Genomic DNA, 22,098 nt, shown 5'->3' on the forward strand with positions numbered 1-22,098 from the left:
GGGAGCGGACCCACCTGCACAGTCCAGGGCGGAGAGCTGCTTTTAAAGAAAGCAAAGAAATCCAGAACACAAACAAGAAAACAGAAGGACTTAGACCATCCAAGGAGCTAGTCTGGGCTCTTCCGTGGCCACAGGAGCATCACAAAAGCCTGTGTTCCAGAATTCTCAGACTCTTGAGGGGATAAAGGGGTCAGAAACTGTACAATCGCACGATTTGAATGGTAAACTTGGGCAGAATGCTAAAGTCCCACCCAGCTCAGTTCTGCTAGGATCAGATGTAAAATATCTGACTTAGAATATTCAGGTAAAATTCCCTAATCATGATTGTTTTTAAAACAACTTTTATTTTTCCCCAATTTTTCTCTTATTCAAGTTCCTAATTGTCAGAATCTCTCCTGAATTTCCAACCACAGATATTTATGCAAGAAATCATTATACCAACCTGATGGGGGGTTTGGAGGTGGGAAAAACAGAACTACTAACAGCTAAGATGCTGCATTGTTTGGTTATAGGAGCTTTGATTTTTGTCTTAAGAGTGTATTTTCAGTTTTACATGTGACATGTCAGTGCTTTTATATTTATGTGTATGTATGGGTGGATCAGGTAATGCTTTTAATTTGGTAAAAACTTAAAAAAAAATAAGAAAGTAGATCATCATCATGAATTGTAACCATGAGATTATCTAAAATTTTGTGAGACATACATCATCTCTCCAGGAGTAAATGGAACTCCTCTCTGTAGATAAACCAGTGGTTGAACTCTGTGTCCCAGACCCAGACCAGGAGTTGGGGGCTTCTGTAGGCGTGGGGCTCCCACTTGATGAAAATGATGACCCAGATTCCCTGCAGGAAGAAATGTAAGTAACATAAATGACAGTTACTGGAAACAGGTTTTGCTGGGAAGCGGCTTCACCTCTCTGAGCTTACTTCCTCTTATTTTCTTTAAATATACTGGTTAATTTTCACAGTACACTGATTTTAAAAGATTTATGCAGTGTAACATTTCACTTGGCTAAAAATAAAGCTTTTTTTTTTTTTTTTTTAAACCTTGTAGACATCCATGGCCCATCAGTGATTCTGTTTCCCATATTCATTCAGGCAAGTTTTGATTCTGTGATCAGAAGCATTTAAAAGGCTAATGGCTAATTCTTACCGGCTATATTTAGCAATGGCTTTCTGTACATTTTTTGTAAAATGGGTAGGTAAAGGATCTTTGCTTTTCACAGCAAAATTCTGCTTTCCAGATCCTTCTGACAGTCCTCTTCTGAAAAAATAAAATATGAAAATAACTGTAATACAATAAGTTTACTCATTATTTAAAATTTCCTTTCATAGAAAGTTGCCCCTCTCTTCCCATGGTGTCCCCCTAAACACACACATGTATTCGCACACACACACCCCACACACACCTCAAGACACTGAGGCTTAGTTCCCTACCATTTTTATTTTTCTTAAAATCAAGGTTGTGGGGGGGGGGGGAGCTGGGAGGGGGGTTCAGGATGGGGGACACATGTGCACCCATAGCTGATTCATGTCAATGTATGGCAAAAACCACCATAATTTTGTCAAGTAATTAGCCTTCAATTAAAATAAATTAATTAATTGAAAAAATCAAGGTTATTATTAACCTATATGCACTGTTTCATAAACTAGGAAAAAGCAGCTTCTTGTGACTCAACCAGATTGGTTTAAAGGTTGCACCAAACCTAGGTGGACACAGCCTCACTCCAAAACTTGGCAATGGAAACATGAACTGGATTTCAGGTCCCATGTATTCCTTGACCCCAGGTGCCCTTGGGCTTGCAAAAGTCAACCAGCCTTGCATCAAAAAAAAAAAAAAAAAAAAGGTAGTTTTAAAATATTAAAAGTAATGGAAAACTAAAACAGAAGAAATCTCTCAATTTTAAATATGGCATTAAACCTGGCTGGTGTAGCCAAGTTAGTGTTAATCATTAAAATGTCCTTTCAATGAACCTCTTAAAACATTTACTTCCCTCTAATCAAAATACCTTTCTAACAGTAAACTACTTCTGTTCTTTTATCAAAGTCATATTTTCCCACATGTTTTATATTAACTTTAGATATGGTAGTTATTTGAGGGAAAAAGTCAACTTTCAATATTTCTAACAGAGACGCCACTCTAGCATTCATCTAAAAATCTGCTTTTCAAATAAATGGTATGTAATTTTCAACACTTGTGTTTCTGAATGTAAATGGAGTTTTAAAAAATATTAATATGAGGATCAGTTTTGCCCTTTGTTATGTACTAAAGAACTCTACAACAAAGAGAATTTTTAACAAGTTCATTACGGTTACTTTTAATTACTATTACTATTACTTTGTGTAGTTATTACTACACAAAAGTGAGCAATCATATATATATTTACAAGGGAGAATAACAGAATTATAGGATTTTTCTCCTCCCTTTATTGTTTAATAGTCATAAGTATAAGCAAGCAATCCTAAGAATAAAACTGTTAAAGAAAGTGTAATGGAGAAAAGAATATAGACAAGCTTTTATGCTAATACACTGCCTTACCTCTAACCCTATCCAGTCATTTCCACATGACTCTATAACTCTAGATAAACATAAAAATACTTATGACATAAGAGACAATAAAAAATTATATCAAATAGATCTGTGTTGAGTGTTATAAAATATATACTCATTTATAAGTTAAATTTGCTTGTTATTGAGAAAGAATTTTAAATACCAGGGTGGTATATTAGATAAAATATTATTCTTTGGTAATATCTATAGAATAATAGCATGGGTTAGAATCTTGCCCTGTCACTGACAAGACTGTGTGCTTGACCAAGTTATTTCTCCAGTTGTTGAGAGACTTAAATTACATGAAGGTGTGAAGTGTCAACATAATCAGGCCAGATAAATCACTACTTTGTTGGCATATGCCACTCGATGAAAACACCATGTTCTTATTTTATTTCACTTCTCTCAGCAGTTCCTATTATACATCTGTCTTGGTACTTTAGTTTTTTTAAAAAATATTTATATTTATTTATTTGGCTGCACAAGGTCTTAGTTGCGGCACGTGGGATCTTTAGTTGAGGCATGTGAACTCTTTAAATTGAGGCATGTGGGATCTAATTCCCCAACCCGGGATAGAACCCAGCCCCTAGCACTGGAGGCGTGGAGTCTTAGCCACTGGACTACCAGAGAAGTCCCTACTTAAGGTTTTTATTGGGATGATCCTGATACTTTATTAATATTTTCCATCTATAGCACCTAAAATACTGCCTTTCACTTAGAGATGCTGTTTACTGAAAGGATCCCTAGTTAGATATTAAATTACTACCTCAAATGAGCATGCTTTGGCCCTTAATCACTCTGAATGTTTCTGTTTAATACAAAATGAAAGTATCCTCCACATCCAAGATATTGCTGGAGAATTCTTTATCCTTTATAAAGAAAGAAGATTCACAGTTCTTAGCATAGCTGCTATCTCCAAAAATGACTATTTATGGAGCACCTAATCCACTCAAGTCCACCTTTCTAATTTTGAGCTCTTTCTCTGCGTTGTCTGCAATTGAAAGTTAAATTCACTAATCAGACTCATGCCAGTTTGCTTTGTTTTCAATGAACAGTAATTTCTTCTTTCAAAACACTCACCCTTTTTCTAAGGGAGCAAGGGGGTATCTTTTCAAACTAAGAAGAAAGCTGTTTACAAATTGAAGAAGGAATCCCTCTCTTCAGTTTGGTTCAGTTCAGTCGTGTCCAACTCTTTGGGATCCCATGAACTGCAGCACGCCAGGCCTCCCTGTCCATCACCAGCTCCCGGAGTCCACCCAAACCCATGTCCATTAAGTCGGTGATGCCATCCAACCATCTCATCCTCTGTCGTCCCCTTTTCCTTCTGCCCTCAATCTTTCCCAGCATCAGGGTCTTTTCCAATGAGTCAGCTCTTCGCATCAGGTGGCCAAAGTACTGGAGTTTCAGCTTCAGCATCAGTCCTTCCAATGAACACTCAGGACTGATCTCCTTTAGGTTGGACTGGTTGGATCTCCTTGCAGTCCAAGGGACTCTCAAGAGTCTTATCCAACACCACAGTTCAAAAGCATCAATTCTTTGGCGCTCAGCTTTCTTTATAGCCCAACTCTCACATCCATACATGACCACTGGAAAAACCATAGTCTTGACTAGATGGACCTTTTTTGACAAAGTAATGTCTCTACTTTTTAATATGCTGTCTAGGTTGGTCATAACTTTCCTTCCAAGGAGTAAGCGTCTTTTAATTTCATGACTGCAATCACCATCTGCAGTGATTTTTGAGCCCAGAAAAATAAAGTCTGACACTGTTTCCACTGTTTCACCATCTATTTGCCATGAAGTGACGGGACCCTTTCTTCACATCACACCCTTTTCTTGCTCAGATCAGCATTCCTACTCACCTCAAAGAGTAGCTGAGGACAGAAGGACTGAAAGATGCAGGGTTGCTGGGAGGGGACAGGTAGCTGGAAAACTGATGCCTGAAAATGCTAGCTATCTCCACACCATTTCCCCAACTCGTCTCTCCTCACCTCTTCCCTGCCTCATCTTCTCTGAAATCCCTGTATTTCTGGGGGACATCTTAAGCATCAGAGTTCAGTTGAACAGCAAATACATTTGACCACAAAGTTCAGAGGAATTTGAGCCCAGCACACTAATGACTGCTCAGAGCCATGAAGAAGACAGCGTTGGAGCCGGTCCCGGGACCCAGGCCATCGAATCTGCACGTGTCTCCAGGAACCACAAGTTACTGAAACAGTGAATGAAGGATAAAGCCTATAAAACTGGCCATGTTTCTTTTTACAGTTTATTTTGAATGATGTGGTTTCTCTGTCCTCTAACCATGTACTGTAATTATATCAGACATAATATTGAGCATCTTTAATATCCTGTAAACTGTCAACTCCTCCGTCATCTAGAGAGTCCAGGAAAGTATACACAACTTAAAGTATGTCTTATAAGTATCTTAAAACTTTAAAGCAGTGAGATGTCTAGTAAGCTTGCATTACATGATAGACATATAAGAGTTTTACACTAGTTCCTGTCCATTCTGTTTAAATTTTAGAAATAATAAAATGCTGCTAGTTGGTACATTTAAGGCTGTTGATCTGGTCACAGGATCTGGGTCTTAGGGCAGACTGAAGAGCAACCACTGAACTCTATTGCACTAATTGGTTGCTATATGAAAGTTAAATTAAGGCTAAGGTTTGGGAAGATCCCTTGGAGAAGGGCATAGAAACCCACTCCAGGATTCTTGCCTGGAGAATCTCACGGACAGAGGAGCCTGGTTGGCTACAATTCACCAAGTTGCAAAGAGTCGGACACAACTTCAGTGACATAGCATGCACATGCACTCTATCTCCTTGAGTTGGGAAGCTGATACCCTACAAGCGCCCCACAGCAGAAAGAAAGAAAAAAACAAAACCCTCGATAGCCCACAAACCTCTGTCACTTTGCTCTACAGAAATTCAATTAGTAATCAGTAACCGCAGCTTTCAAAATGTATATTTCTGCTTTAAAAGGCTGTCTGAAATGTGAATGGGCTGGAGTGCAGGATGATAAACCCTGATTTACACAAGCACATCCTAGAAGCAACTGAGGTTCTCTGCTCTCACGACTGATGAAAAGTCATCTCAGACGCCACGAATGTTCATCAGACCAAGAGAGCATCTTGGCTCCGGGAGGCCGGATGATGTCAGCACGAGATTTCATGAATGGATGCCGGGGAACAGACCAGATGGATTCTGGCTTTGAAAGCAGTGAGAAAACAAACAAACAAACAAAAATCAAGTGCATGGCACAAAAATGCTATATGGAGGCAACTTCATGCCTCCTACCTTCCCAGATCAGGACTTACCCAATCACCATCAACCCCAGGCCTGGGCTCGCGTCCTGTGGGCCGGGCCCGGAGCCCAGAAGCCTGGGCACCGCTGGGCGCTGCCAACCCGTGCCCGCGCCCTGCAGGCGGCGCCCCCGCGCCCCGGGGGCCGGGGGTCCCCGGCCGCCCAGGTCTGCGCCCCCCGCCCGCTAGCCCTGCACGTGCCTCCGCGGCGCCGCCGGGAACCGCGAGTCTCTAGGGGCGCGGCCAGGGGCGCTCCGGGCCCAGGCAGCGCGGTCCATGGGCACTGCGATCGCCGGGCGCCCAGCACTGCTCCCCCCTCCGGCTCCTCCGGCCAGATTCCGGCGCGGCGGGGCGACGCCTCCCGGCCCCGCGCCCGCCCTCCCCTCCGCCTCCGCGGCTGCCGCGCCCCTCGCAGAGGTCGGGCAGCGCCGGTGGCTGGTTCCCTGGCTGCGTTCCCCGCCTTCCAGAGACTCGCTGGCGCTCCCTGCTCCCACCCGCCGCCCAGGGCCTCGGTCCGTGCCCCCTCTCCCTGGAAGAGCACGCGTGCCCCCTTCCCGCTGCCAGAGGCCACCTTTCACAATCCAGTGCCCTGAGCTTTGACCGCAGGCGTCCACCGCTCCACCACCCTCTCTGCGCCTCCAGGGCGCACCGATCTGGCCTTCGCACCCCCTTCCCCGGGGTCTGTCCAGACAGGTGTCTGCCGTCCTTAACCCTTAAAAATAGAATTTTAATCAACAGGAGGAATACGGAACCATTTCACCCATCCCCCTCCTTGCGTCAAAGGATCACTAGTTGGGGTAGGGGTAAGGAGAGGGAGGTTTAATAAAAAATGAAGTCTCCGCCCGGTAAAGGCAAGATGCTAATCTGATTAACAGGGACTCTAGGTCTCATTGGGCTTCAGTGGTAAAGAATCAGCCTGCTGATGCAGGAAACAGAAGGAGGGGGGTTTGATCCCTGGGTGGGGAAGATCCCCTGGAGTAGGAAATGGCAACCCATTCCAGTATCCCTGTCTGGAGAATCCCATGAATAGAGGAACCTGGCCGGCTACACTCCTTGGAGTCTAAAGAGTTTGCAAGGAGCGCGTGCGCGCGCACACACACACACACACACACACACACACACACACACACAGTACTAGGTCTCATTAGGCACCAAGGTTCACTTCCTGTGCTGTCCTGCCTCTCCATCTTCAGATGATTTCTCTCATGCACCTTGTTTTGGTTTATTAATATGTGCTTGCTTCAGTCTTGAAGTCATACAATTACACCAGGACCAGAGTCACCAGAGGCTATGCTGTGAGACAGCCAAGTGGCCAAGCTACTGTCTTCATAAACTAAAAGAAACAAGAGTGGGTGGGCTGAAGTAAGATACACTGTCAAAGCAAGATGTCCAAAGGTGGGCACTACTTGGGGTGTGCCCTCTCCCACTAAGAAGTTCTTAATAATTTCAGCGAATAAAGGGGATGCGGCCTGCGCTGGCCGTCCATTCCCCTGTGAGATCTGAGGCCTTCTAACCCTGAGCAGGTACGAAGAAGCCCTGCCCTTCTATTACTCCTGCTGGAAGGTAGAATGCCTCTCTCAGCAGGAAAAGGGTAAAAGAATCTGCAGACATCTTTACTCTGCCATCATCCTCTTTGAGTCTCTATCCCTCCCACATGCCCACTACACTCAGGCCTCTCAAGAATCCCCTAAAATGTCATCACCCCAGTCCTGGCCAAGTGAGGATGAGGAGCCTCCTCCTTGGGAGCATGTCCTCTGGCTCTGAAGACCAAGAAAGAATTCTGCCCGCGGACTGCCTTTGGACTTTGAACTGCAACTAAAATTCTCCCCTGGGTCTTTAGCCTGCAGATCTACCCTGCAGGTATGGGATTTATCACCGCCTCCACAATTATGGGAGCCAAGTCCTTAAAACTGAGTTGTTTGCCTGCAATACTGCCACACAAGCACTAGATGGCACTCTTTTCGCACTCTGAAAACCAAGCCTAGTTCCATCTTAATTCCATTATGTTTTGCCTAAGAAAAAGAGGAAAACAATAGAAAGGGAAAGACTAGAGATCTCTTCAAGAAAATTAGAGATACCAAGGGAACATTTCATACACGATGGGCAAAATTAAAGAGAAACGGTATGGACCTAAAAGAAGTAGAAGAGATTAAGAAGAGGTTGCAAGAATACATAGAAGAACTCTACAAAAAAGATCTTCATGACCCAGATAACCATGATGGTGTGATCACTCACCTAGAGCCAGACACCCTGCAGTGCGAAATCAAGTGGGACTTAGAGATGGTGCTGTTAAAGTGCTACACATAATATGCCAGCAAATTTGGAAAACTCAGCAGTGGCCACAGGACTGGAAAAGGTCAGTTTTCATTCCAGTCCCAGAGAAGGGCAATGCCAAGCATGTTCAAACTACTGCACAATTGCACTCATTTCAGATGCTAGCAAAGTAATGCTCAAAATCCTTCAAGCTAGCCTTCAATGGTATGTGAATTGAGAACTTCCAGATGTACAAGCTGGATTTAGAAAAGGCAGAGGAACCAGAGATCAAACTGACATCTGTTGGATCACAGAAAAAGAAAGAGAATTCCAGAATGATATCTATTTCTGCTTCATTGAATATGCTGAAGCCTTTGACTATGTGGCTCACAACAAACTGGAAAATTCTTCAAGAGATGGGAATACCGAACCACCTTATCTGCCTCCTGAGAAACCTGTATGCAGGTCAAGGAGCAACAGTTAGAACTGGACCCGGAACATGGACTGGTTCAAAATTGGGAAAGGAGTGCACCACGGCTGCATACTGTCACCTTGCTTATTTAATTTATATGCAGGGTACATCATGCAAAATGCTGGACTGGAATAAGCACAAGCTGGAATCAAGATTGCTAGGCAAAATATCAATAACCTCAGATATGCTGATGATACCACCAATGGCAGAAGCAAAGAGGAACTAAAGAGCCTCCTGATGAAGGTGAAAGAGGAGAGTGAAAAGGCTGGCTTATAACTCAACATTCCAAAAACTAAGATCATGGCATCTGGTCCCATCACTTTATGGTAAATAGATGGGGACACAATGGAAACAGTGACAGACTTTATTTTCTTCGGCTCCAAAATAACTGCAAATGGTGACTGCAGCCATGAAATTAAAAGACACTTGCTCCTTGGAAGAAAAGTTATGACAAACGTAGACAGAGTATTAAAAAGCAGAAAAATTACTTTGCTGACAAAGGTCTGTCTAGTCAAAGCTATGGTTTTTCCAGGAGTCATGTATGGATGTGAGAGTTGGACCATGAAGAAGGCTGAGCACCAAAGAATTGATGCTTTTGAACTGTGGTGCTGGAGAAGACTCTTGAGAGTCCCTTGGACTGCAAGGAGATCAAACCAGTCAATCCTAAAGAAAATCAACCCTGAATATTCATTGGAAGGAGTGATACTAAAGCTGAAGCTCCAATACTTTGGCCACTACTGATGCAAAGAGCTGACCCAGTGTAAAAGACCTTGACACTGGAAAAGACTGAAGGCAGGGGGAAAAGGGGACGACAGAGGTTGAGATAGGTGGATTGGCATCATCGACTCAATGGACATGAGTTTGAGCAAACCCCGGAACATACTGAAGGACACGGAAACCTGGCATGCTGCAGTCCATTGGGTCACAAAGAGTGGGACATGGCTGAGTGACTGAACAACAACAATGCTTTTGCAAGATATAGTGAATTTTCATTATAGTACAGATATAGGCTTCCCTTATAGCTCAGTCGGTAAATCATCTGCCTGAAATGCAGGAGACCCAGGTTCGATTCCTGGGTTGGGAAGATCCCCTGGAGAAGGAAATGGCAACCCACTCCAGTATTCTTGCCTGGAGAATCCCATGGACAGAGGAGCCTGGTGGGCTACAGTCCATGGGTTCGCAAGAGTCGGACATGACTTAGTGACTAAACCACCATCACCAACACAGATATGGAACCTGGTTAGATCAGAAATCACTGTCTCAGGGGACAATATCTAGTCTGCGCAGCCAATACATGTCACCTCACTGACTCCCTCCATGGATGGTGCTTTCACCTTGGCGGGTAATTAGGGTCAGGGACCTACATACCTTCCTCCCAAACCTCACAACAAGCCTCAAAGGTGACTACCTTTTTGTATAGAAAAGGTAACCTCTATTAAAAAGCAGTTTAAACTGGAAAACGATATTGTACCAGCATAATTTGTCAGATGATTAAGATTACTATTTATCTGCTGTGGAAATACTGTGTATTTCTTTTCATTAGAAATTGCATGTACAAACTCTTCACCCATAACCATTTATATTCAACATGTCTGTATTCTTATATATAAACTGTGTCTTTGATGAACAATATACAGTTGTTGCTAACATCTTAAATACAGAAGGGATTAAATTTGGTTCTTACAGCAGACAGAGCTAGGAGCTCCAGTAAATTCAAATCATCTAAATCCAATCAGGAATTAAGAAGATTTAAAGCTGGGTTTCAGTTCCTATGAGGCTGGTCTATTTCCAGTTCACCAAAGCTTCAGTGGTTTTTTAAAGTTTATTGTCCAGCTCTTCTAGATGCACTCAGGTGGTAGTTTTCCTAAAACAACCTCGTTTGTCACTGCTGGAAGTAGAACGAAGGAAGTTTTCACACTGAAATGTTGTACAACGTGTGATACAAATCTCCATTCATCTCCCCCAGGGAATCTTCAGTAAGTAAAATACACATTTAAAAAAAAATTTTTTTTTTAATCTTTTGGCCATACTGAATGGCATGAGGGATCTTAGTTCCCTGACCAGGGATCGAACCCTCACTCCCTGCACTGGCAGCTCGGAGGATTAATCAGTGGACTACCAGGGAAGTCCCCCGTCCCTCCTGCAATTCTTTAATTCAAGAACAATTCATTGTTACTTAATGGTGAAAACAAGATTGCCTGCTGCTTTGTAATCAGCTTGAGGCAAAAACAGAGGTTTCCAACAGGGACAAGTAGATGGCTTATGTGTATTTGGAGTTCACACACACGCGATGCTAAACTCAAAGTATGCATGTTAAGCAAAAGAGCCACATTAAATACGTTAAATGGTAAAGAAAAGTGTTCCATTCCTAAACTGAATTTCATGTTGACTTTGAATTCACAAAAATCACGAGCTCTGAAACATTAAGACACATTTCCATTAAGCACAGGCCAGTCCTTGGCTAAAATAAAGGCAAAAGCACATTTTCCTCATTATAAGAAGGGAAAAAAAAGGTATTGTGTAGTAAGGTGTCCCACAGAGGGTTGTGTTGATTTTTATTTTTTATAACACTAAGCTGAGTTACTGTTGATAAAACTACTATACAAATTTTCTATGGAGAAAAATTTCTTTTTAACTTTTTTTTTCTTGCTTTGCTTTTATTTTAGTCAACTGCTTCTTACATCCATTAATGTCAACTCTTTATATTGGGCTATAGCTGATTAACAATGTTGTGATAGTTTCAGGTGAACATGGAAGGGACTCAGCCATACATATACATGTATCCATTCTCCCCCAAACACCCATCCTATTCAGGTTTCTGCATAACATTGAGAAGAGTTCCCTGTACTATACTGTAGGTCCTGGCTGGTTATCCATTGTAAATAAAGCAGCCTGTACAAGTCCATCTCAAGCTCCCTACCTATCCCTTCCCCCATCCTTCCTCCCCCCAATCCCTTGCCAAATATAAGCCTGTTCCTGAAGTCTCTGAGTCTGTTTTGTAAGTAAGAGGACAATTTCTTCTTACTCACATCTCACCTAAAATCATCATCCTTCACCTCAGTCTCAGTTGTGTGAAATCTGAGCCAAGAAATTCAGGACTAATTTTATCAGTAATTAACATTTTAAAAAATAGAGTAGGGAATCCCCAGGTGGTCCAGCGGTTAGGACCTTGTGCTCTAACTGTAGAGGGCCTGGGTTTAATTCTTGGTAGGGGAGCTAAGACCCTGCAAGGCTGTATGGTACAGCCAAAAATTAAATTGGAAATTAAAAAGTAGAGTTTTACAAAGACTATCCCTTTCACCTCCATTCACATATCTTTACAGTTGTCAATATTTAATTATTAATATAAGGCTTCTTCTAAACCTTTAAGTGAAACAGCTAATTAAGAAAATGCTAATGTGTACCTTTTCCCCTTAGCAAAGGCATATCTAATTGCTTCTCCTATTATTTTTTCCCCAGTAAGACAATGCTTGCTAATTATCTGCCTTACTTGTACAAATAAAATATTTTATTTACTATTAAATATACACAAAATAATTTATGAGAAACACATACATAATAAAGTAAAAGAGAGATGACAATAGTTTTGCTTTAAAGAAAGGAAATGCTTTAAAGAAATTCTAGCTTTATAATAAAAATCATTTGCTATCTGTGCCTCAAAGTGGACAAAAGTACACTTTAATTTTTGTCTCCTTATAGTATTACTAGCAATATTATTTTGAGAAAGATAATTTTAGATTACTTATTAACATGATTTTTATTTTCAAACTAATTTTTATTGGAAAGAGTACAATTTCTTAGAGTCAGTTTGTTCCAGAAAAAATGCTACCGATTTCCTTAGAAGTAGATTTTAATCCTTATTACCATCTTAATTCTTTAAAAAAAAATTTGGCTACACGTAAGCTTGGGTGATAAAAATTGACTGCCTGAATTTGAATCTTTCATTTCCACACATTAACCATCTGAATGAGACCATTTATAATCCTTTCTGAACCTCAATTTCTCCATATGTAAATGGAAATAAAATTCCTTCCTTGTGTATTTGTTCTGGGGATTCATGATAATGGCTATAGAATATGCACACAGCATTTGGTACCTGGTAGACAAGGAAATGCTAGCTATTATTCTAAGAACCTTGGCTTCATAGAATAATACATATTTGAGAAACAGTCACAAAACTAATGCTTTAAAGCAGTGAAACACTGTACCATAAGGAAGGTGCCCAGCCGGGAAGTTAATGAGGGCGGAAATCGATCCAGCCCATCATTGGAAAAGTGCTTCTTTTCTTATTCCCATGGGCCAGTGGAGCTCTGAATCAGCCTTTCAGCACCAGGGAGCTCCTAGAGGATGTCCTTCAGAAAACTGATCTAGGAGCATAAAGTGCAGACCTGGGGGCGACAGGCTGACCGATGATGCTATGAGGTAAGGGATCAGAGGGCGCTGATCCCCGCACACAACCTAGGTGGGCTGGTAGAAACCCAGGGAAGGCTGTGTGGTGGGGGTTGGCACCTCCTGGAAGTCCTGTGATGGAGAAGGCTGGTATGAGAGCAGTGGGCTGCACCCCCTGGGGCCTCCCAGAAGTAGCACAGAATTAAGGGGAGAGACCCCTAGCTGGAAGGGCCTTTCTGGATAAGGGCATGAGACCTGGGTTATTAAGAAGGACAAACTTACGGATAGCTCAGTGGATTCAGAAGTAACAGAGGTTATTAAAGAACAAGTGGGCTCCTTCCCCACTGATGAATGTCCTGGTCTTACGTAAGCCCCAGAATGAGGCTCAAGTCTAAAATAAAGATAAGAGCAATCCCAGGTAACTGGGTTTTCATTTCCACCAGGGGAAGAAAGTGAGTTTCAAATGTAAATTAAACTTAAAATTAAACTTAAAAAAACTTAATGGGTCATAGGATTCCCTCCTATGGGACATGATTCCCTCCTATGCAATTCAGAAGGGATTAATACATCTGATCATTTATTAGTGGTAAGTCAGGGATTATTCCAAAGAGACTACAGATTGGCAATAAGAGAAGAAAGCATGTCATGTCTGTAAATTTCCTCTTAAAAGTTCCTTTAAAAACAAAAAAACACATTATCTGTACTTGTAAGTTATGCCATATGAGAGAAAAAACTGCCGTCAAGGGCTGTGAATGAGCTCTGATGAGATACAGCATTGGTGTAAAACTTAAAAAAAAAAAAGCATTAAGTGTGAGAAACCTCCTCCTTCTGGCCACAGGTTATATCCCCACAGGCAGGGCTCCCAAAGACATTGTGACTAGAGCATATTCTTGACTCTAGATTATTTGAACAATCATTTAAAGAATTTCTTCTTTAATCAGAGGATACTGTTCAAACATTGCTTAGCCCTGTATTTTAGGAAGAGCAAAATACTAGTGTGGTCATCTGGCTGTTTTTTTCCCTCTTGGCGTCCTGAAATTTGCTGTTCATTGTGGTTTACAAGTGTTTAAGTCTGCTTCAGTGCTTCTCAAGATAACATGTGTTACATGCTCAGTCACTAAGTTGTGTCTGACTCTTTGCAACCCCAAGGACTAATGTGTCTATTAAATTTTTTTTCCTATTCATTGTGGATGTTATAACTTTTAAGTATAATAAAAATAAATTATTAGAAAGCAAACGGAAAAAAAAGATGCACAAAATACAAAGTCCAAACATTTTATCAGTCAATAGACATAAAGTTACTCTGTTGCTAAAAACTTTTCTAAAGATTTATTCTCTCTCTTTTTTGAAGGTTATTATTTTTTATATAATATAATTTGGTAAGGAATTTGATGTCCTTTTAAAAATGTTTATTTATTTTTTTGCCACACCCCATGGCACTCAGGATCTTAGTTCCCTGACCAAGAATCAAACGAATGCCCCCTTCACTGGAAGCACAGAGTCCTAACCACTGGACCACCAGGAATTTGTTCTTACTTTCTGTACTTATCATGGAGTGGTAACCGGTAACTGCTAACATACCAAGTGTTACACACATTAGCTATTACATTAGAAAACGTTCGATATGTGTTTTTTAAATACACAGCAGAAGAACATAATAGCTCCAAGTTCAGTTTTTGAGCCTTCAAAGTAATAAAGTAAATAAGATAATTTAAAGCTTAAAACCCTATTGTTTAAGACATTAAGAACAAAATTATTTTCCTGGGTTTAAGCAAATGCGAGACATGAACACACAAGTCAGGTTCATTACTATTTTTTAATGAAATTTATGGTCATCTGACTATAATAGAAAGTAATAGTCACATGACAATTGTCTACTGAGCTCACCATTCATCCCTATGGGAATGCAAAGTCCCAGCAGAAAGCATTACCAACTCTGAGAAAACTCCAAGACAACGGAACAGAAAGGCCCAAGACAATTATCCTTAAAGAAGGACATTTAGGGACTTCCCTGGTAGTCCAGTGGCTCAGACTCCAAGCTCCCACACAGAGGGCCTGCATTCCATCCCTGGTCAGGGAACCAGATCCTACATGCCACAACAAAGATACTGCTCCTACACGCCACAATTAAGACCCAGCACAGTCAAATAAATACTTTTTTTTTTTTTTTTTAAAGAGGGCTTCCTTGGCTCTCTAGTGGTTAAGAATCCGCTTTGCAATACAGGGGACACTGGTTCAATCCCTGGTTCAGGAAGATCCCACATGCCACGGGGCAACTAAGCCGGTGGGCCACAACTACTGAGCCTAAATGCTGCAACCACTGAAGCCTGTGTGCCCACAGCCCCCTGCTCCGCAGCAAGAGAAGCCACTGCAATGGGAAGCCCGTGCTCCCCGCACCTAGAGGAAAGCCTGAGCAGCAACAAAGACACAGCACGGCCATAAATAAATAATTATTTTAAAAAGACACATTTACACTTCCTCTGGATTTTTATAAAGATTAGGGACATATGAAAGTGGATTTTGTGATGAAAATATTTTAATTTATTCACTTAATAAATATTTATTAAATGCCTTTTGTGGATGTGTGCTGTCTTAAATGTCACAGGACAAAGAGTTTATAGTTTAAAAAAGGTAAAAAAATAAAAAATAAAAAAATAAAAATAAAAAAAATAAAAATTAGGGAGGAAAAAAAAAGGTATGATGGGCATATGAAGGACACATCACTGAGTAGGAGTGGCCAGGGCTATATGAAGTATTGGCCATGAACGATTTGACTTGTGAGGCTACTGGTTACTCTGCAGTGTCTCTAAAAATTAAAAGTTTGATCCCCGGGTGGCAAATACATTTTCTTCTAGATACTGTACAGCAAACAGTAGTAATACTAATTAAAGTAGCCTTTATTTTCTGTAAGTTTCACACGGAAAATGGTGAAAGATTAGAGTGTACTCTTATTTCTTCTGCTTAATAAATGCACTAAAAGATTCCATTTATTACAGTCAGATGATAAAATATAAATGAATTTTTGTCACTCTTTTCTTCTCCTGGAATGTATTCTTCAATGAAACATACTTTTCTATTTTCACTTCTGTGCCAAGAAGTAGATAAGAATCAGATGCGCTTAGTCTCTCAGTCGTGTCTGATTCTTTGCAACCCCATGGAGTGTAGCCCACCAGGCTCCTCTGTCCATGGACTTCCCCAGGCAAGAATACTAGAGTGGGTTGCCACGCCTTCCTCCAGGGGATCTTCCCAACTCAGGGATCGAACCCAGGTTTCCCACATTGCAGGTGGATTCTTTACTATCTGAGCCACCAGGGTTATACACATTTCTCTGTTAGGCACTTAAAATATTATCTCAATGAATTTTTGGAACATCTGTATGAGAAAAGCATCATTATTATCTCCATTTTATCAAGATGGAAACTGAAGAGCTTGCCCAGAATTACATAGTGAGCAAGTAGTTTGAGATTGGAATTGAACTCATTTGATTCCTGCCTGAGTCCTGAAGTGTCACCCCAGGTCTGGAGTCACATTAAGTCCCTGCATTCTTTTTCATTGGCAGTCAAGTTCACACGTGCTGCAGAGGCTATTGCTATATTTCCACACTTATAAGACTTTAACAAGGCAACTCAACCACTCACAAAAGCAATGATTATATGTTATCAGCAATAACTTAAGATATAAATACTTTCCAATTACATGAAGTTTAAAGCTACCAGCCTTCACAAACAATTCTCTATCTGCCTATCTTATCTACTGATAGATGTTCTTCTATTCATGGACAAAGAAAGAATAATTTCTTTTACAAGGTGATAATTGCATAGATCAAACCAGAAATGCAAAAGGAGATAGTGATGAGGGATGGGGAGATGGGAAACCAGTGTGAAGGAGGGACAATGTATATATGAAAGACACAGGGAAATGAAGGTGAAGTTGACAAGTGCTGGCTCACACACCCGGGCGTGTGGGAGAGTGGGGTAAAGGAGACAACTCAGTTCCTCTGCCTCTGGTTTAAACCTGTCACTGGAAAGAGCAAACCCTCTTCCGTGGGCTAGTCATTCGCTTAATCTATGAATCAGAGATCAAAACTCATGCTATTACACAGCACCTTCGTGAAAAAGAAAAATGAATTGAAAGAAAGTTTGCATATGTCCCCACTGAAATTAATTTCAGTTTTTTAATTTTAATAAAGGCCAAGAACAGAATCAGATCAAAGGTAAGATGCATAGATCTTCCAAAAAATATAAATTGTGAATGAGGATTTTTCTTTGTAAATTAGTGGTGGTTTTAAAATTAGATTAACTGTTTCCCAAGATTTTCTTCACATTCGTTTGACATTCTCTTTAGCTATGCTTTTTCTCCCCCTTCCCTCTCTTATTCCTACTTTAACCACCTTCCACTCTTCACAGACCTGGCTTAAGAAAACCAAATATGTGGTTCTATTATTAGTTAAGTGGGCTAATGATTAACAGCAGCTATCTGAAAACAAATAGATAAGGTGAAAATTGTTGTGCAATTTAAATCCATTGTTGAAGGAGGTTTTCTTATTCAGTGTTATAGTCACCCCAGATGTCCAGGAGAGAAAAAAGTACATTTCAAGATGCAAAAGGTCTGTAAGAGCGAAAGAAAAATTTCTTTCTTTCTTTCTTCCCCCTTGTCCCTTTGTAAATTTCATGATTAAAAAAAGAAATGAGGTATGAAAGGAAGGGAATATGACTATTTGTATATGCAAAAGAAAAAAACAACTAATGTACTTAAAAGTGTTGTAGGGTGTCCCACAGAAGGAACAAACAAGCGTAATAGGAAGATCCTTGAACACACGTATCTGTGCCTATTATTCCTCAAAGCAATGTTATAAAATTTAGTGTCTGCCCTTTCAGGACAATTGGATATCTCTGCTAATGCAGATTAGCATACTGTAAATAGTGCCAAATACAGTGTTATTCATAAAGTATCCATTGAGCATTTTTGGACAATGCTAACATAGACTAACAGAGAAGGCAATGGCACCCCACTCCAGTACTCTTGCCTGGAAAATCCCATAGACGGAGGGGCCTGGTAGGCTGCAGTCTATGGGGTCACTAGGAGTCAGACACGACTGAGTGACTTCACTTTCACTTTTTACTTTCATGCATTGGAGAAGGAAATGGCAACCCACTCCAGTGTTCTTGCCTGGAGAATCCCAGGGACGGGGGAGCCTGGTGGGCTGCCATCTGTGGGGTCGCACAGAGTCGGACACAACTGAAGCGACTTAGCAGCAGCAGCAACATAGACTAAAGTTCAAGAAAGAAAACCACACTAGTGCTTTCACTGGCCCTACTGAATGTTTCAGTGCCTGCTGGAAAAGGACTAAGACTAGAGTTCAAGATCAGTGTGTATATCTGTTTGCTCATAAAACATTAATTGCATAAATGTTAAGGACCAGTAGCCAATAACAAAGGTCTAATTCCTTAGGCATGCATATTCTAGCCACGTGCATGCATGCATGCTCAGTTGCTTCTGCCCAACTCTTTATGACCCTATGGACTATAGCCTGGCAGGCTCTTCTGTCTGTGAGGATTCTCCAGGCAAGACTACTGGGGTGGGTTGCATGCCCTCCTCCAGGGATTCTAGCCATTCATCCAAATGCAACTGATTTTCCTTTAGGGGGAAAAATCAGTTAATTCATCTATTTATTTTTTTTTTAAATTCATCTATTTCATAATACAATAATTTAAGTGAAAAGAAGCAACTTACTACTTAACTGCTTATTTTAACACTGAGATGAGTGTCACACAACTTTGTGAAAATAGGTATTTGAATTTTGAATGACTTAGAATCAGTCTTAATGCCAAAGTTTTCCAGTCCATTTTTGTGGGAAGAAAAGAGCTTTTCTGCTATCAGGCCTGACCGTTATTCCTTCACTAGACTACAAGGGAGAAATCTGCATCCAGGAACAGGATTTCCTGGTTTGTGCTTGACCGTTTCACTGTATTTGTCCTTGACTGTATCCTTTTGTGAAATTCAGAAGGCTGAACATCTTTATACCCACTTAAGAATAGCTATATCTTCTGCTGATTAATAAAATAAAATTTGCCTGACTTCTGACATCCACATTTTACAAGAGGAATGCGTGTGAGTTTGTGTGTTGAGGGAAGTGTCTCCCAATTCCCATTGATATGGTCCCCATGAAGTCAGTCAGTGTTTCCAGAGTATCTCAAGGTCTCATGGCAAGAATGCAGGAGCTCTAGGATACAAGATATAACAAATCCATTTGTGTCAGATGATGTTATGCATACATAAATTAACTCCATGTCTCATACCAAAAAAAAAAAAAAATCACACTTAGGGATGTGAATTGGCGCTGATCCTTGAAAAAGAGGGAGGCATGAGTCTCACCATTAAAATGAGAGCTGCCAGTTGTAGGTATTGGGTTACCTGCGCATCTGTTAATCCTGCATCTGAGAGAAGGACTCAAAGGCTCCTTTCTAAGTCCTTAAGGAAACCAGACTCTCAAATGATTTAAGAGGGAAAGCTTCAGCGAGAAAAGAAACAAAACGTTGCCCTCCTTTCCTGCAAGCCGGGTTTCCTGTCTCTCCCTCTCTGATTGTAAACACCAGAGGATTATCTCCCAGAAAGCTGAGCACAAGCCTGTCACAGCCTGTATTTGAAAAGAACAGAAAGCCAAGGAATCTGGACCCGAGAAAAGTGCAAGGAGGGTGATCCAGGGGAGTTAGTGGAAGTGATGGCAAATAGCGTCGTTCTGTAACCAGGCGCCCGGCAAGTTGGCTGTGGCAGGTGGAGGGGTGGGGTCCCCAGAAGGACCTTCCTGGCCCCAGGGGGACTACTCACCCTCGCCGGCCGTCCTCCGAGTCGCTGTCCGAGGCCCACTCCTCGCCGATGTCCGGCAAAGTGAAGAACAGGGTCTTGGGGCCGGGGCCGGGCCCAAGGGGCGCCCGAACGCTGGGCTCTCTCTCCCCGGGGCCGGGGAGGCGAGGGTTCCGCGGGCTCGCGGTCACACTGCTGCTGCTGCTGCCCGCCGAGCCCCCGATGGACGGATACGCCTCCCAGACCGCGCCGGGGCCCGGCGGCGGCCGCGCCACGACCACCAGGTGGGCGGGGGAGCCTGCCGAGCTACGGCCGCCGCTGGAGGGGGCGGGCGGCAGAGCCAAGGGCAGGGGCGGGGGCGAGGACCGGACTCTGGCTGCTCCCGGGCTACTGGGCAGCGAGGCAGGAGTCCCCACCGCCTGGGCCGGGCGGCCGGCGACGGAGACTCGGGCGTGGGGGGCGGAGAGCAGGGGATGGAGCGTGGGGGGCGTCGGCTGCAGCAGGACCGAGGGCCCCCGAGAGCTGGACGGGGAGTCGGGGGCCAGGGCCGGGAGAACGGTCAAGGTCCGGGCCGCGCTAAGCGAGGTGTCGGGGCGGGAGCCCGCGGACCCCGCGGCAGCAGCGCCTCGCGAGGGGCTGGAGGAGGCGACCGGCGAGGGGGCCGCAGGGGGCGCCGTCGAGGTCTTGAAGATTTTGGCAAAGAGAGACCCAAGGTCCAACACCGCGACCTTCATGTCCTGGCCCTAGAAACGCCGTCCTGGCTGTGGCCCGAACCTCAAGTCCACGCGGAGCCGGCCTGCAGGTCTCCATCCACCGCCGCCCGCAGGGCTCGGGGCGAGGCGGCCCTGGGCCGGGGTGGCGGGGCGCGGCGGGGCCCGTGGGGTCCCCTCTAGTGGCTCACCCCGGGGGGGACCTCTGATGCTCTCCGCTCGCGGAGGAAACCCTCCGGGCGCTCGGCCCCACGACTCCTCGACGCCGGGTCGGTCGCCCGCTGCAGTCAGCAGTCCCTTCTCTGCCTTAGCGCTGCTGCGAGACCCCGAGGGCAGGGGTCCCGGTGCCCTCCGGGGGCGACGCCTGGGGGCGACGCCTGCAGCCGCCAGCGCCACCGCGGGCAGAGGACTCAGACCCGGGCCTCCGGCCGCCGCAGAGACCCCGACGGGCCCCCGGGATGCCGCGGGCGGTTGCTAAGCTAAACAAAAACCCGGCTTAGCTCACTGCTAATTGGGCCCCAGACTGCAGCCTGGGGCTGCGTCTACAATAGACACCTGGGTCTCCTCCTTGACCCTCGCCTTAAAGGAACACTTTCCAATTTCTCCATCACCCCTTAGAGCTTCACCAGATTCGCAGAACTCTGGGCTAAATGATACGAAGTTTGAACACAAACCTGGGAACCATAACCCTGATTCCAAAAAACCTGGGACTTAGCCAATCAAAGGCCAAAATGAACCATGGCCAGCTCTCTGATAGGAGGGAAGGTTAATAAGAAGCTGTATTCAGATTATTTCTATAGACTGTGAGCTTTCGGGGTTTAGGCCCCTAATCATCGGATTGATTCTGAACACATGTAATGGAACTTGAAGGGAGAGTCAGCAGAAAGGGTCATTGCTGAGTGAAGCTTGATTCAACTCAGCCAGTTCCTTGGGAGCTGCACTTGTCTGCTGCCACCTCTCTGGGTTTCTGATTTTACAGGCCCAGGACCTTCATAGCTGAGCAAGCTCTTAGGATGGAGCCCCAGTAACTTAACTCATAAAATACTGAGGTGTAAATCCAACTCAGATGTGTTAAGTAATGACAGCTGCAGTGCTGTCTGCTTTTTCCCTAGGAGAGGAATTCCTGTTGAGATCAAATTAAGTTGAGCACAGAATCAAAGTAAGGGGAGTAAGTCATATATATGATATATATTTCATATACAGAGGGCAGTAACATAGGAGCAAATCACCCTTCTCCGTGAACAGCGGGGAATTCACCCACCTGTCTTCAGCTCTCTAGCTATTTCTATGCTTTTATTACTAACCACTTCCATTACTGCACAGGCCTTTTTTTTACATACATGCTATTATTGTTGTATAGCTGCAAAGTCGTGTCCAACTCTTTTGCGACCCCATGGATGTAGCTCGCCAGGCTCCTCTGTCCATAGGATTTCCCAGGCAAGAATACTGGAGTGGGTTGCCCTTTTCTTTTCAAGGGATCTTCCCCACCCAGGGATCGAATTCGCATCTCCTGCATTGGCAGGCAGGCAGATTCTTTACCACTGAGCCACCTGGGAAGACTGCTTTAAATACAGAGATACTGTTAATAAGGCCAACAGAGAAGTTCCTACTCCTTCAAGTCC

At 43.2% G+C, this 22,098-nt stretch overlaps 1 protein-coding gene and 1 non-coding gene across 5 annotated transcripts in view; one reads left to right on the forward strand and one right to left on the reverse strand.

The window, feature by feature from the left end:
* FAM149A (family with sequence similarity 149 member A) overlaps nucleotides 1–20,741 on the reverse strand; it is a 37,826-nt gene extending 17,085 nt beyond the window's left edge. Inside the window, exons 1-3 of one of the 4 annotated variants that reach the window (XM_070460012.1) lie at nucleotides 19,791–20,741; nucleotides 1,153–1,263; nucleotides 704–842 (exon numbers count right to left, since the gene is read on the reverse strand). In XM_070460012.1, the coding sequence (XP_070316113.1) occupies nucleotides 704–842; nucleotides 1,153–1,263; nucleotides 19,791–20,500 (960 nt within the window). In that variant the 5' untranslated portion in view covers nucleotides 20,501–20,741. Of the gene's footprint in view, nucleotides 1–14; nucleotides 514–703; nucleotides 843–1,152; nucleotides 1,264–5,863; nucleotides 6,226–19,790 lie in introns of those variants that run through there. The other 3 variants (XM_070460011.1, XM_070460013.1, XM_020889934.2) reach the window with 3 other exon arrangements.
* On the forward strand, nucleotides 9,586–9,657 carry TRNAF-GAA (transfer RNA phenylalanine (anticodon GAA)). Its single transcript has one exon. It is a non-coding gene; the product is annotated as a tRNA-Phe (tRNA).
* Nucleotides 20,742–22,098: the final 1,357 nt, after the last annotated feature.

The sequence above is a fragment of the Odocoileus virginianus genome, chromosome 32 (genome assembly GCF_023699985.2).
Source record: "Odocoileus virginianus isolate 20LAN1187 ecotype Illinois chromosome 32, Ovbor_1.2, whole genome shotgun sequence".
In the NCBI taxonomy this organism is placed as follows: Eukaryota; Metazoa; Chordata; class Mammalia; order Artiodactyla; family Cervidae; genus Odocoileus; species Odocoileus virginianus.